Genomic DNA, 13,115 nt, shown 5'->3' with positions numbered 1-13,115 from the left:
ACAAAAAATATCTACACTTGTTAACAAAAGATATCTTGTTATTGGATTTCTAAATAAAATAAGTAGGTGTACACCTGTACGCTGTCCAAATATAGCAACTCAATTATAGGAAACAGAATCGTATTTCAAAGTACAACGTAACCATCCAGACAATTGACTTACATATACACACAAGTTAACTGTGTCAAACAATATGGGATTTGTGGAGCTAGCAACAGCATAATCCCTGTGTAAACACATTCCGCCAAACGTAAATCTAAACGACGTGCCGGCGTCACGTAACCTATTAACTATCAACTTACAATTACTGATAATCACTGTAATTTCCTCACAATTGCAGTCTTACTAAAATTAAGTAGGTGTGTTCATTCTCAGAATAAGCTGTCATACATAAATTGTCAACATTACTATTGTTCGGTTGAAAATTTCCCAAAGGACATCAGAAGATTACTAAAATCCACTAAAACAGCTTCCATTTATGTGAGGCTTTTTATTTATTTTAGAGTAAGTAGTTTCAGGCTGATAAAGATTTATATCCAGTTATTGAAACTTATTTCGAAATAATTTAATAAACTTAATAAATGTAATTGGACCTTTACTATTTTTTGATTTAGAACATGACTGTCTAGTAATAGCATACTTTATCATTCAAAATCAAATTATAAAATGTAATTCTAAGCCAATTTTAAAGATATATTGCACGAAGGAGGAACAATGTTAATCTTGTCTATTTGATTCTTTATTAATATCGAAGTAACCAGAGAATGTACGAATATTTTATTAAAACGACAATAATGAAAAACGTGACGTTTCCATGAAATATCTTTCGGTATGGTGTCGGTATCAAAAGCCAATTAGATATTTCGAAAAAGATACAGCCTGCGGACATTAAATTATATATTGCTGTTTCATATACAATTTATTAAAAGTATTTAATGACTAGACTAGTAACGTGAGTTAAAATTTCAAAAGCATTTCACTTTAGTAACAAAATAAAGAGTTCGCTAGATCCCAATTTTATGTGAAAGTTGAGAAAGTCCCCTATTTTTCTGTCTTGTTATTACCTGTCTTGATGTTCCTTTGAGATATTAAAGAGATGTATTGACGTGTTACCCTATTATATATTGTTCAGTGGGCAGTCACTTTTCTCATCACATGAATCCCTTGGGAGACCCAGTTTGATAGTTGTCCTTGAAGTTTTAGCGAGCTTTGGGAAGATTACTCTGGAATACCAAACTGTAATAAAAGTTTCGTACGAAAATATATCCCAGGATTTCATTAATTTTAGTAAACAGTATGCCATCAAATGATGGTTGAATGTTGTTCAGCTTGAGCAAATTGTTGATCAGTAAATATTGTTAAAGTTCTGATTGATACAGTAACAATGTTGGAACTTAGAAACGTCGCGATGCATGGCGTTCTTGAGTTAGTTAAAGCTAAACCTAAACTTATAAACAAGATACTAACAAATCAGAAGTGGTAACATCGATACAGATATGGCCTTTACACTTCTAATTAACATAACTTTAGTTTCGAAACTTTGTTGTTATGTCTACGACAGGTTTCATAGTCTTGAATCATTTACAGTATACGGTTATGAGGAGGTAATTGATATTATGTTGATATATAAATGTGAATTTCAACTTTACACTAAATATACACTAGAGATTAGGGATAGAAAGTTTACAGTTTGATTGTTGTTCGAAGCTGCTGCTTATACATTTATGTTCGAAAATAATTTTTATATTGAACGAAGATTATATTTACAGAATCCAGTCACGTTTAGATAAATGATAGTCTGTCTGCTGTCAATATCATTTAACTTTTGTTTTTTACTTTTACTTGTTGTTGTCAAACTAAAGCTACGAAGCTATAAATCTTTTTATTTATTATAAATTCAGTTGCTATTAGTTTTAAAGTAACACTAAGTAACGAACAGCTTACAGATCCCGTAATTTGACGGCATAAATATTTAATTTTTTTAAAGTCCCGCTCATTATTCAAATTGTACAAAAATGCTAACGATTAAATCTTATAAAGTCGTCCGCATTGCGAAGTGTGCTTTCCGTAATTGAAAACGGCGGATGTTATATCAAATTAGTTAAATTCCAGCAGGATTTAAAATTGTCTCTTACTATAAATATTTTTGCTCTAACAATTTTACCAAGATGTTGAAAGGTTTTAAATTGTTTTTGTATATTTGCATTACTAGATTAAATATTTTCCGTGAGTTCAATTATTTACCGATATTGTCTATAAGTTCACGATTGCATTTGAAAAGAAATAAATTGAAAACTTACCCCATCCATCAAGTCCTGTCGTCGCGAGTTATTGTCAAAGGTAGTTAAAGAATATTTATGTCAATAAATCCGGAACGCTGTCTCTAACGCGCGATCTTGGAACTGCAAATCTCATTAGAGCCCGTCTCACTGCAAATAGCAGATGAATTTTATATTAGATTTTTATGTTTTGAAGGTAAATATGTTAATATTTGCGTAGGAGACATATTATACTATCCTACAGTTGGACAAGGACTCAGGGCTGGTTTGCTATTAAGAGGCGTGAGACTACATTTGTTTAGGGTTAAGTAGACTTCATCTTTCTTTAAAATTTTAAAAGATTGACTGAGAAAACGAGAGGACTCTTCGATTTCCCAATTATTAAGTTATAAATGACAATAAATACAAGTTCACTTCTGAAAGTAATAGCAAAATAAAAATACTGTGTTAATTAATTTAAGACAACTTCATATATTAATTGTAATACGAAATACTTATTTTGTTAACGTTTTATCAACAAAGGTTCTTATTATTTATATTATATACAAATTACATTTTAATAAATACGGCATCCTTGTCAGAATTAATTTGGTTACGATTCATTGCTTCTGACTGCGAAATTAGTTTTCTTACAATGAACTACAAGTCTTGATAAGTTGCTTTGCCTTCATAAAAAGTTTACAATTCATAATATAACGTAATACTAATATACAAGAGTATAATAATATTACGGTTTGAATAGATAATTAGTGCCTTTATACAATTATAAATTCCAAACAAGTGTTAGCTAGTGTTCTTTCCCACAGCATCTTCAGCAGCAGCCGACAGCAGGAGCAGCTGGGACGCCTTGGGAGGACTGTACGCCCTGCTGGCCCAACACGACGCTCTCGGAGGGCATGCCCTCGCCCGCAAGTCGGTGCGATCTCCCTCAAGACGCCTGCGCTTCGGCCGCCGTTCCGACCCTGACATGCCTCCTCAGGCCCCCGTGAGTTTATTTACAAGATTTTTATATCCTACACGAAGTAGAAAAAGGTTTGTTATGTATAATGAAATGACGATGGCCGTATTGTTTAGTATTTCACTGCGCTCGCCTTCCTGAGCTATGAGACTGGCTGTAATTTCCTTCAAACAGGAACACAACAGTGATTACACACTGCTGCTTGGCGCCAGAAATAGACATTGCGGTGGTTCCTACCCAGGCGGACTCACATATGAGACACCTACCATCAGTACATGAAATAATTCTATACAACAATATTAATGCACCTATAGTAAGAGGTTAAGAATGGAAATTTATAAAATTTGGAAACGTAAACATGAAAACATTGTTCATTAACATGTTTCTTGATATATAAACGGACCTTTAATAGCTTAGCTGTTTCAACAAGAAATAGATTACGCGGATTCGTAATTATAAACTTGATATTATCAAATTACAGTAGAGTAAAACATTTCATCAGAATTAATTAACACGACTGCGAATACATAACATATGTGATAGTATCGGTGGAAACACGCGATTATCCGAAGTTATATCAGTTAGTTAGCGAGACTTACTAGAAATTATAAATCAAACACTAGCGAATATACTTTATGAGTAAGATATCGTTCTACTTTCAGAGCACGTAAATAGACGCTTTGGTCTCGCAATCCATTAAGTGCTTCAAAAGCGGATGATGCATGATAATGCTCACAGCCGCAAATTGTTGAATACGTTCTGTTTTGTATTACGTATACGTAAAGCAAAATCTGTGATATCTTCTAGGCGTCTTATCAATCTTTGAGGTCCAAACAGGCCACGTCAGTTGAGGTTTAATTTAAAAATATTTTGGTACACAAATGGTTTTGTCAAGCCCATTACTTGAATGATATCTCGTATGATGATCTTAATTGTTGCGCTGTCCTCTACATAGTCCGAAATAGGTTTTTCTTTACATCCACTGATATCTTAATTTCATAAGTCGCTGAGTTCACTGCGTAATTCGATTTATCATAACTGACTGCGTGGCATTGCCTGTACGGGTCATATGTACATACAAACAATACCTGCCTCTAAATATTATAATCTAAATTCGTTTGGAACTAATTTCATTCATGTTCGCTTGATAAATTATTTTTATGTGTGTATGTCGAAGATAATGTAATCGTAAACAATGATCACGCATACAATATGTATGTACGTATATTAATGGTAAATATTTGGCAAAAGACTTTATATTATAGTTTTTCAGTACAAAAATATTAAACATGAAACTAGTTGACCAACATATAATTTACAACGTATGTAGGTGTATATAATATGCAAATAACTCTTATTCTTCGGTTTATATCGCGAGCTTCGTGAATCTGCAATAAATTTATACATTTTCCTGAAACGTTTTTGAATTATTAAAATGTGAGCATAACGTTTACAGCAGTGAATGTTTTAAGAATTACTTCAATAAAAACTTTGAGTGACATAATATATCATTGTTGTAACATCGCGCTATCAATTTATTTTTCTCTGGTACACATTCACGTATGTACGTTCCCATCAATCTATCAACTCAAAACTTAAAATCAACAGTAAATTTAATGAGAGTAATTAATTATTTTCTTTTAATTAATTTGAATTGATGTATTTTTAAATCAGTTAACTCACACAAATTTCGCCTAATCTAGAAATGTAACAACTAAATAGAGTTCTATCTTACTTCACAGTTTATTTATGCAGCTATTAGATCAATGAGGCGACTACTTATGTTTCAAAGAATAATATACGCATTATAAACGATTACTTACAAATGGTCGCCTTACGAGGTGCGACATTAGAAATAAATTTCCAACAAGTCTGAAGAGATACAATCGCCTTAAATTATTTTACAAAGGAGGCAACGCTCGTCGCGGCTGTTACAAAAGTCCCTAGGTGCCGATAACCACTTAGCATCAGACGAGTAATTTGCTCGTTTGTTTCGTGCAGTTGTGTAAAAACTGCCATATTTATTTTTGCATTCACACATACGTGTATTTTGTGCCAAGAAGGAGTGACAGAAGCGAAAGTAGTGTACCGAATTTTGGCCACATTCCGTCCTATGTGATCGGACAAGTCGATTTCGTTTATTTTGAAAGAATATAGGTTAACATTAAACAACATTTCATCCCCAATTTTATTAAGACTTTTCACACTCCAGTCCATTACAAAGGATCCGTAGGGCACGCAGCTGTACTTGTTTGTTAATAGTTTCACCCTTTTTATGAACTATGCACGATTAAATTATATGGTCGAATAAAATGCGCGCTACATTTTCTTGTTTTGTATTAGTAATATTAGTTTATAGCAAATTAAATGGTTGTTTTAATTCACATATGGTTAGTTGGGTCATATAAACACACATCGTTTTGTTAGCAAAGTTGTTGTAATGGAAATAACAATAATTGTTATACATTTATATAAATAAACGATTCGTTTTTATTTAAATTTTAGAATAGCTAAAGGGTTAAAATATGCGTAGAGCAAGTTAAATTATCTGTAAGCCTACACTTATTATTCTTTCCTCACTTTAATTACATTTATTTTTAGAGTTCCGTGGAGCAACAATTATAATTAATTTTCTCATTAATATTTTTAAAGACCAAAAATCTTTTTTATTTAATTGTTCTAGAATTATAATTTTATTATATATAAAGCACCAAAACATGGAATATAAAACTATAAGTAGAAATATTTGATAAACTATGTGTTTAACTACCTTTCAGTAGATACTATACGAGAAACATTGTTTAAAATTTCCTCACCAATTAAATATTTTTCGTACACTAGGCATAATAAACATAAACATGATTCTACTAGAAATATTATAAGTTATCGAATTTACCTATAATACGCCTTATTCAAAGCGTAATTTCATATTTTATATTCTTAAAAATATAGGTCTCAGACTTTACTATATTTTTCTTAGAAAATTATAAGAGACGCATTACTCTTAAAAATAAAAATAAATTCAACTGGAAAGTTGTGAATATTTTTTATAATTGCGTCCAAAGACAGATGAGCTAACGGTCTATCTGACTTTAAGTCGCCCATGGACATCGGTAATGCCAATGACACAGTCGCACCATGCCTATCGAAAGAACTTTTCTAAGCTCCGTTTAAAGAAGAACAAGTCAAAACATCGAGGAAAGATCGATGGAGAAAATTTTGTATTGTGTGTGTGCAGATTGACGAAATGGACGAGCTCCTGTCGCTCCGCGAGCTGCGCACCCCCGTCCGCCTGCGCTTCGGCCGCCGCTCTGACGAACGCGCTGTGCCCCATGTTTTCCCCCAGGAGGTAAAAAAGAATATTTCGTCGTAACTATTGTACCAACTTTAAGATTTTTTATGTATAAAATACCTTTTACAAGATAATAAACGCTTACCGCTGTAAAGTATACAGACGCACTTATTGAAAAAGATTTCGTAAAAGCCACATGATTTTCTGCTTATGTTTTTATATTAAATCATTAGAAACGACAAGCAGTATAATGATAATAATAAAACTCTCTACTGAAGTCGCGGGTTCGATATCCGGGTAGGTCAGTGAGGTTTGGGCAATATCACAATAATATACTAAGTTATCTGGTCAGTGATAATTGGCTCGTCTCCCATGACCTAGAACCTAAAATGGGTGACGAAACGAGTATTACAGCTCTGCCTACCCCTGAGATGAGAAAAAGGGAAGATACTGTGTTTGTACGTCGTAACCATACGTAAAATGTATATACAGTATATAGGTAGAATATATGGTGGATAGGAATGTAACTTGGATTCATTAGGCGTGATTCAACACTGAAGTAAAATAGTTTCGGTTAGATTATGTTTGATTGATAGAGTTAAACTTGGAGATGCGCACCAAAGCAAACTTTTAATGATAGTGCCTTATATTTGTAAACAGTAGTCAATCCCGAAGCTAGATGTTTTTTGTTTAACTAATATTCTTTTGAATCGCAAAATGAATAACCCTTCTCTCGTCGCCTGACAAAAGATTTTTATTTCGTTTTCATATCACTATAAATGCCGATTTTATGACTCAAAACTAACACCTAAAAATATAACATGACATTGATCTTAGTTCTATTATTATATATTAACGTGGTTTTCGAACCTAAATTAAATGTTATTGTGTTCGAGACATGTACGAGGGGTACAAATCCTTAGATTTATATATCGGTCGGTCGTAAACGTACGTCGTCGATGCGGTGTTAACACGAGTAATGAAGTTATTCTACTAACAAGATGCTATTCACTGGTTTACGAGGATACCTAACAATAATAATCCTCACCTTTTCAGTTAATTCCAAATATTTATATAAATATAATTAGAACATAAACTTTTAGAAAGAAAATGACAATTCTAGATATCTAGTGAACACTCGGCATTTCAAAATGTTTAAAATACAAATAACTGTCTTAGAATCTGCGACCTTTATTGCTTTAAATACAAATTCGTCAAAATTGCCCCAGAATGCGATCAATTTGTGAACAAGCATTTCTAAATCCTTTTAACTTCACAATGGTTCGTAATTCCACTTAACGCTTATTTGACAATAATATCTCTGTTGGAAGTTTCGTCTTTAACTTCGACTATTTAGGCTTTATTACCAATATAACTGATGTAATATGGGTGTTATTTTATTGGTTATTGTCCAATAGATTGTGGATTGTCCATTAAGAAAAAGTTTTATTTGTGCAGGAACAGGACCGATCTGTGCGCGCCCCATCCATGCGTCTCCGTTTCGGACGTCGATCGGACAACAACATGTTCTTAATGCCTTATGAGGTATGTATTTACGTATTGTAGAGTTTTATTGCAGATAATTGGTCACATATATTAGCAATAAGTTAGTTCTCTAACACATAATTTGTTTGTAAAAGATAAATCCCTAGTGAACTTATAAGACTGATTCATTTTATGAATTAAATTGCAGTAGGTGTCTCAAATAAAAGTTACACCTTTTATCACTGATATTAAATACATAGTAAGTAATATACTACGTAAGAATAAATACAATTCTCATATATCCTCTCGTGTCAAAGACTATGTTATTGACAAAAGCCTCAAAAGAGTTTTTGTCTGAGGCGAAAATAAAATACTATTAAATTTTGTTCTAGTCAACCCTGCCAAAGGAGGTGAAAGCCAGCGGCTCAGTGGAAGATGACAGGCAACAGGAATAAATTCATTTCAAATATCTGCTCGTACAAACATGTCCTAGATTGTCTCTCCGCTCCAGGAAAATATAAACAACTTAACTTAGGTCGACTACCGTAATATTTTACGTCATATAAAAATATAAATCAATTTTAGATGTTATTACTAAATCGTAAGTTATGTGTACATAATCTGATAGTATTGTATGTTGTTGAATCATTACTGATTTACTTGGCTTTGATTATTTTATTTCTACTGTAACAATCTGTGATTATCTACATTTCTACCTGTTTCTACCACACCTGTTAACTAATAGGTATATTAAGACTGTCTTTTAGTTTTATTATTGGCTTTACAATATTATATTGCTTTTGTGTAGCGAAGAGTTGTACATTTTTAGAGCTGGGTAAATGTAAAACTATTTCGCTTGTATTTTCAAAGTATAACAGTATTTAATTGTCTCTATTAAATGTAAAGCGTGGCATATATCGTTTACACTAAATGTAGTGGAAACTATGTTTAATTTTGTATAGATATTAAATTATAGCAAATGATCAGTTAATATAAAATATTGACAACGGACGTTGCAGTTTCATTTTTTTCCTCAATTTATTTTATCATCATTTTTGTATGACATGAGACATCTTTAATTGACACCAACACAATTCCTTAGTAAATAATATGATTGCATTTATAGTTGGCGAATCAAAACATTATCTAACACGAATTTTATTACGTTCTGAATAGAGTAGTAAATCTTAGAATCGCAGCGGGGAGTTCCAGCGAATTGTCTCCATGGAAGTGCAGGTTGTCAATGTGTCAATATCATGGCCTTCTCAAGCAGGCTATTAGAATAACTCTGTTTATAAGACGGTTTGCTCCTTTATAATTTGAAATTACGATACACCGTATATGGTAAAAATTATTCCTGCATATTGCATTATATTGACGTAGACTCGTACTCACATTATAATCATTATTATATTTTTGGTAATGTGATATTATGGAAGACAGTCAGTTACAGTACTTTGGTTTTGATTATTTCTAATGCTAAGAATCCATATGCAATTTAGATATGTTTTGATTGAAAGCAGTTATAGTGAGTGTACTCATCTAATATCTCACGGATAGTATTTGCAGTTCCGATGTCTGTTCAGAGATTAATTCAAACTTCTAGATGATGATATTGTCTGGAGATAGATTGAACTTACCTTCAAGACATTTATTTATTTAAAGGTATACCAACAGCTTACATATTGATACATACAATTATACACAAACAAAGCTATAAGGTATTGTGGCTGATATATATCCCAATAACCGGTACGGTAATAATATAAAGTTTATTTATTTCTTATTAGGGAAACAAACAAAATACTAAATATAAATAATTAAAGAATGTTTTACAAGATCCAGCGAAGTTTCCACTAATAAATAACACAGGTATGAGAAGAGTTTACAATAACATTAATTAAAATACAATGAAATAAATGTAATAAAAATAAAATAAAGTCATATTCTAAAGAAAAAGAAATAAGTTGTACCTATATTTTGTATACCTACATTGTAGTTTGCGGTGAAGAAAATATAACGCGTAGTTTCAACAGAGAATAAAAAGACCGACATTTGATTAAAAATGAAGTGTTTTTAAGTTCGTTTCCGCTCGGCCTACTCTGGCCCACGTCTAGACAAAAACGAGTAATAATATACGTTAAGAAAGGTTTTATATGGTTGTTGTATAGGAAGAAAATCTGTACAAGTAATAATGTGATCAAGAGAAAAATTTGTGAATTTTGAGATAACTATTGATAGGAATAAATTCATCAAATTTTTTTTTCTCGCGGTAAAAGTCAACAGTATTTCGATTTTTGATTTATTTTATTTTTTGTTACTTCGATTTTTTTAGGATAGATCCCGAAAAAGAAAATACTTTTTACATTTAATATTATTACCAACAATAAAGATTGTTAAGTCATTACATTTATTTCATTTAAATAGTCTTAAAAATATATCTTAATTTTCGGCACTATGTTTTATATTACATCTTTGTAAAGTAAACACAGCACGAAATGTTTGCAACGGTTTTAACTTTACAAAAAGTTTCTCTATTAAACAAGAGAAAACTAGTGTGGGTTCAATCTTTGACACTTGCTAATAAATTTTACGTGGGCTAAAGTCTGCAGCGCTGGTATTGAAAGAAAATGGAATAAAATAGACAACACATAAATCTGTTATAGCCTTGGTGTCGCTTGGATTTATTTATTAAAATTGCAAATAGATGTGGTTAGTTACTTGAAGGTTATTAATAAAGAATTATATATTTTTCGGTAAGATACTGTTTTTGCAAGCAAACGCGAGCATTTATAATTTTTGTATATTTGCCTCTGATCCGGCTCGCCTCCAAAACGTTTGAATTGGTTTTAATTATTTATATAAGCACATACAATGTTCATGGGCCGTTTGCTATCAGATTTTTACTTCAGAGTTATGGCGTGAGTGATTCACCGGCTACTTAGAGCCAAGTAATGTATGATCACTGTGGGACTTTAATTTTTGAAGAAAAAGTTCACGCAGGCAAATTCACAGGAAAGTCAAATCCAGAAAAATAAAGTAGCTTTTGATTACGACTTCGCTTCGTGAAAGAGTTTTTTAGGGTTAAAGCCTCGCTACATATTTTAACGATATAAAAAGTAACATGAGTCTCAAAATCGCCTTACTAAATTATTAAATTTGAAATCCTTTCAGTAGATTTCGAGTTTACCACGATCAGAAAAACGCGGTGGACAGTTGTGTTTTATAATATGTAATATAAATCACATATTCGACGACATACGATAATATTTATAATTTACATGTAATGCAAGCAAACGTCCCAATTGGGACAATTTTGGATCCTCAGACTGCGCTTTCTAATGGCAAATACCTCTTTAATATAAAACATTATTTATAAATCGGAAGTTTGTGAAGGCCTATAAGTTATTGACGCAACGACTGCAAAGTTTTCGATATTAGTATTAATACTTTATTTTGTCCAAACAAACAATTATATTGCAAAGTCGTTCCCTTAGGCACAAACAAATAAAAAACAGTAAACAATAAAACATTGGCATTGAGTAGGCAGTAGCGTTCAACAACTTATTGTTATGAATTTGAATACCGTTTTATACAATAGTATATTCGATTTTATTTATTTGTTTGCTTCGTAGAGTGTATGTAGGCTTGCTTATTTATATAATTTTTGGGTGTACTGAAAAATATTAATGGAGTCAAATTTTACATTGCCTAAATTCCTTTTTATAATTAAAACCTTTCCCACCGGTAATAGTTAATACCTCATATGAGAATATTATAATCAACAAGGAAAATGGAATAAAAGGAAGACGTCCCTCAATCTGCACTGGTACCCTTGAACATCCGCAATAATTTAGAACGTTACCGAGATGAAAATACGCTCTTTTATTGAGGTCCCTAAATCTCAACAATTTAAATACCACAAGTTTACTTACATTCCTATAACTTTCAGACAACTTATTTTATTACTAGGTCGAGCGTCCTTAAGCAAGCTGAACGTGCTCTATAGTTTTGACATCTATGTAGCCTTCTATTCTATTCTACAAGTAAGTTGATCGCAATCTGTGTGTAAGGAGAATATTAAAATTCACGTATAATCTATAGAAAGTATAGGAGTTTTGTGCATTTCTTATATACGGGCTATGGCAAAGTGACCCCACTGTACCTGGTAAGTGTAATGAAGTCCAATAGAATATCGACTGGCGAGAGTTTACCCCTCGGCAGTCGACACAATTATGCCGGACTGTTGGATATACACAGGCTAATCCCGGAACGCGACGCACTTAAGCCAACCACTATGGCGGGGTTTAAAATTAAGAAGTTTTGAATTTAATGCGAATTGGCTATCGAGATGCATGTGTGTGATTAAATGAATATAAATTGAATACGCTTCTTTTTCTTATGGAGAGCGTAAGGTCGCGTCACGACCCGAAACCTTTAGGATTACATACGACCAATTTGTATGGTTTTCGTTGATAGCATTATGTTAACGTGAACAAATTTAATGCCACAATAAATCGCCAAGACAAACAACAGTCTTATAAAAAGCTTGGGATTAGATCAAAATGATTTATTAACAAAACATGCTGACGCACAATGCGTGACGACGCCCTTGAAACACTCATAATACATGTCTACAACTGCACGCTGACACCACACCTGCTCAACTCTGTAAAAATAGATCCATTTTAAACATAGAGTTGCCCGTGGCTTTGCTCACCATAAGGTCACAATGACACAAATATAACAATTTACCGTAAAACATTGAAATCCCGAAATACTTACGGGTTTAAAATGTTCGTACACAAGTTCATAACGAGTGGAAAAACAATAAATCTATTTCTAGAAAATAGCGGGAAATAAAAAAAGCTTTGGCTCTCGGTCACTTCTCCGAAACATCTCTACTAATATTAAATACAGTTATGTCTCTCCTTCTAAAATTTATAATCGAAATGGAAATCTGTAAACAATCATTTCAAACAAAGATATCTTCAAAGACATTGTTTAAAAATAATAAATATCTGCAATTATGTTCAATAAGAACGTAATCTATAGACATGTTGACACAAAATGAAAATAGCCCATTTTCTTTCTAGTACGT

General features: G+C 32.3%; 1 protein-coding gene across 2 annotated transcripts in view; it reads left to right on the top strand.

The window, feature by feature from the left end:
- The window catches only part of LOC115445847 (short neuropeptide F), a 48,930-nt gene extending 39,905 nt beyond the window's left edge, over nucleotides 1-9,025 (top strand). For both annotated transcript variants that reach the window (XM_030172326.1, XM_030172318.1), the window contains exons 4-7: nucleotides 3,086-3,264; nucleotides 6,476-6,586; nucleotides 7,988-8,074; nucleotides 8,407-9,025. In XM_030172326.1, the coding sequence (XP_030028186.1) occupies nucleotides 3,086-3,264; nucleotides 6,476-6,586; nucleotides 7,988-8,074; nucleotides 8,407-8,469 (440 nt within the window). In that variant the 3' untranslated portion in view covers nucleotides 8,470-9,025. The remainder of the gene's footprint in view (nucleotides 1-3,085; nucleotides 3,265-6,475; nucleotides 6,587-7,987; nucleotides 8,075-8,406) is intronic.
- Nucleotides 9,026-13,115: the final 4,090 nt, after the last annotated feature.

Source organism: Manduca sexta, chromosome 20, assembly GCF_014839805.1.
Source record: "Manduca sexta isolate Smith_Timp_Sample1 chromosome 20, JHU_Msex_v1.0, whole genome shotgun sequence".
NCBI classification, from domain to species: Eukaryota; Metazoa; Arthropoda; class Insecta; order Lepidoptera; family Sphingidae; genus Manduca; species Manduca sexta.
The sequence above is the reverse complement of the archived record's forward strand: the minus strand, read 5'-3'. Positions and strand labels throughout refer to the sequence as shown.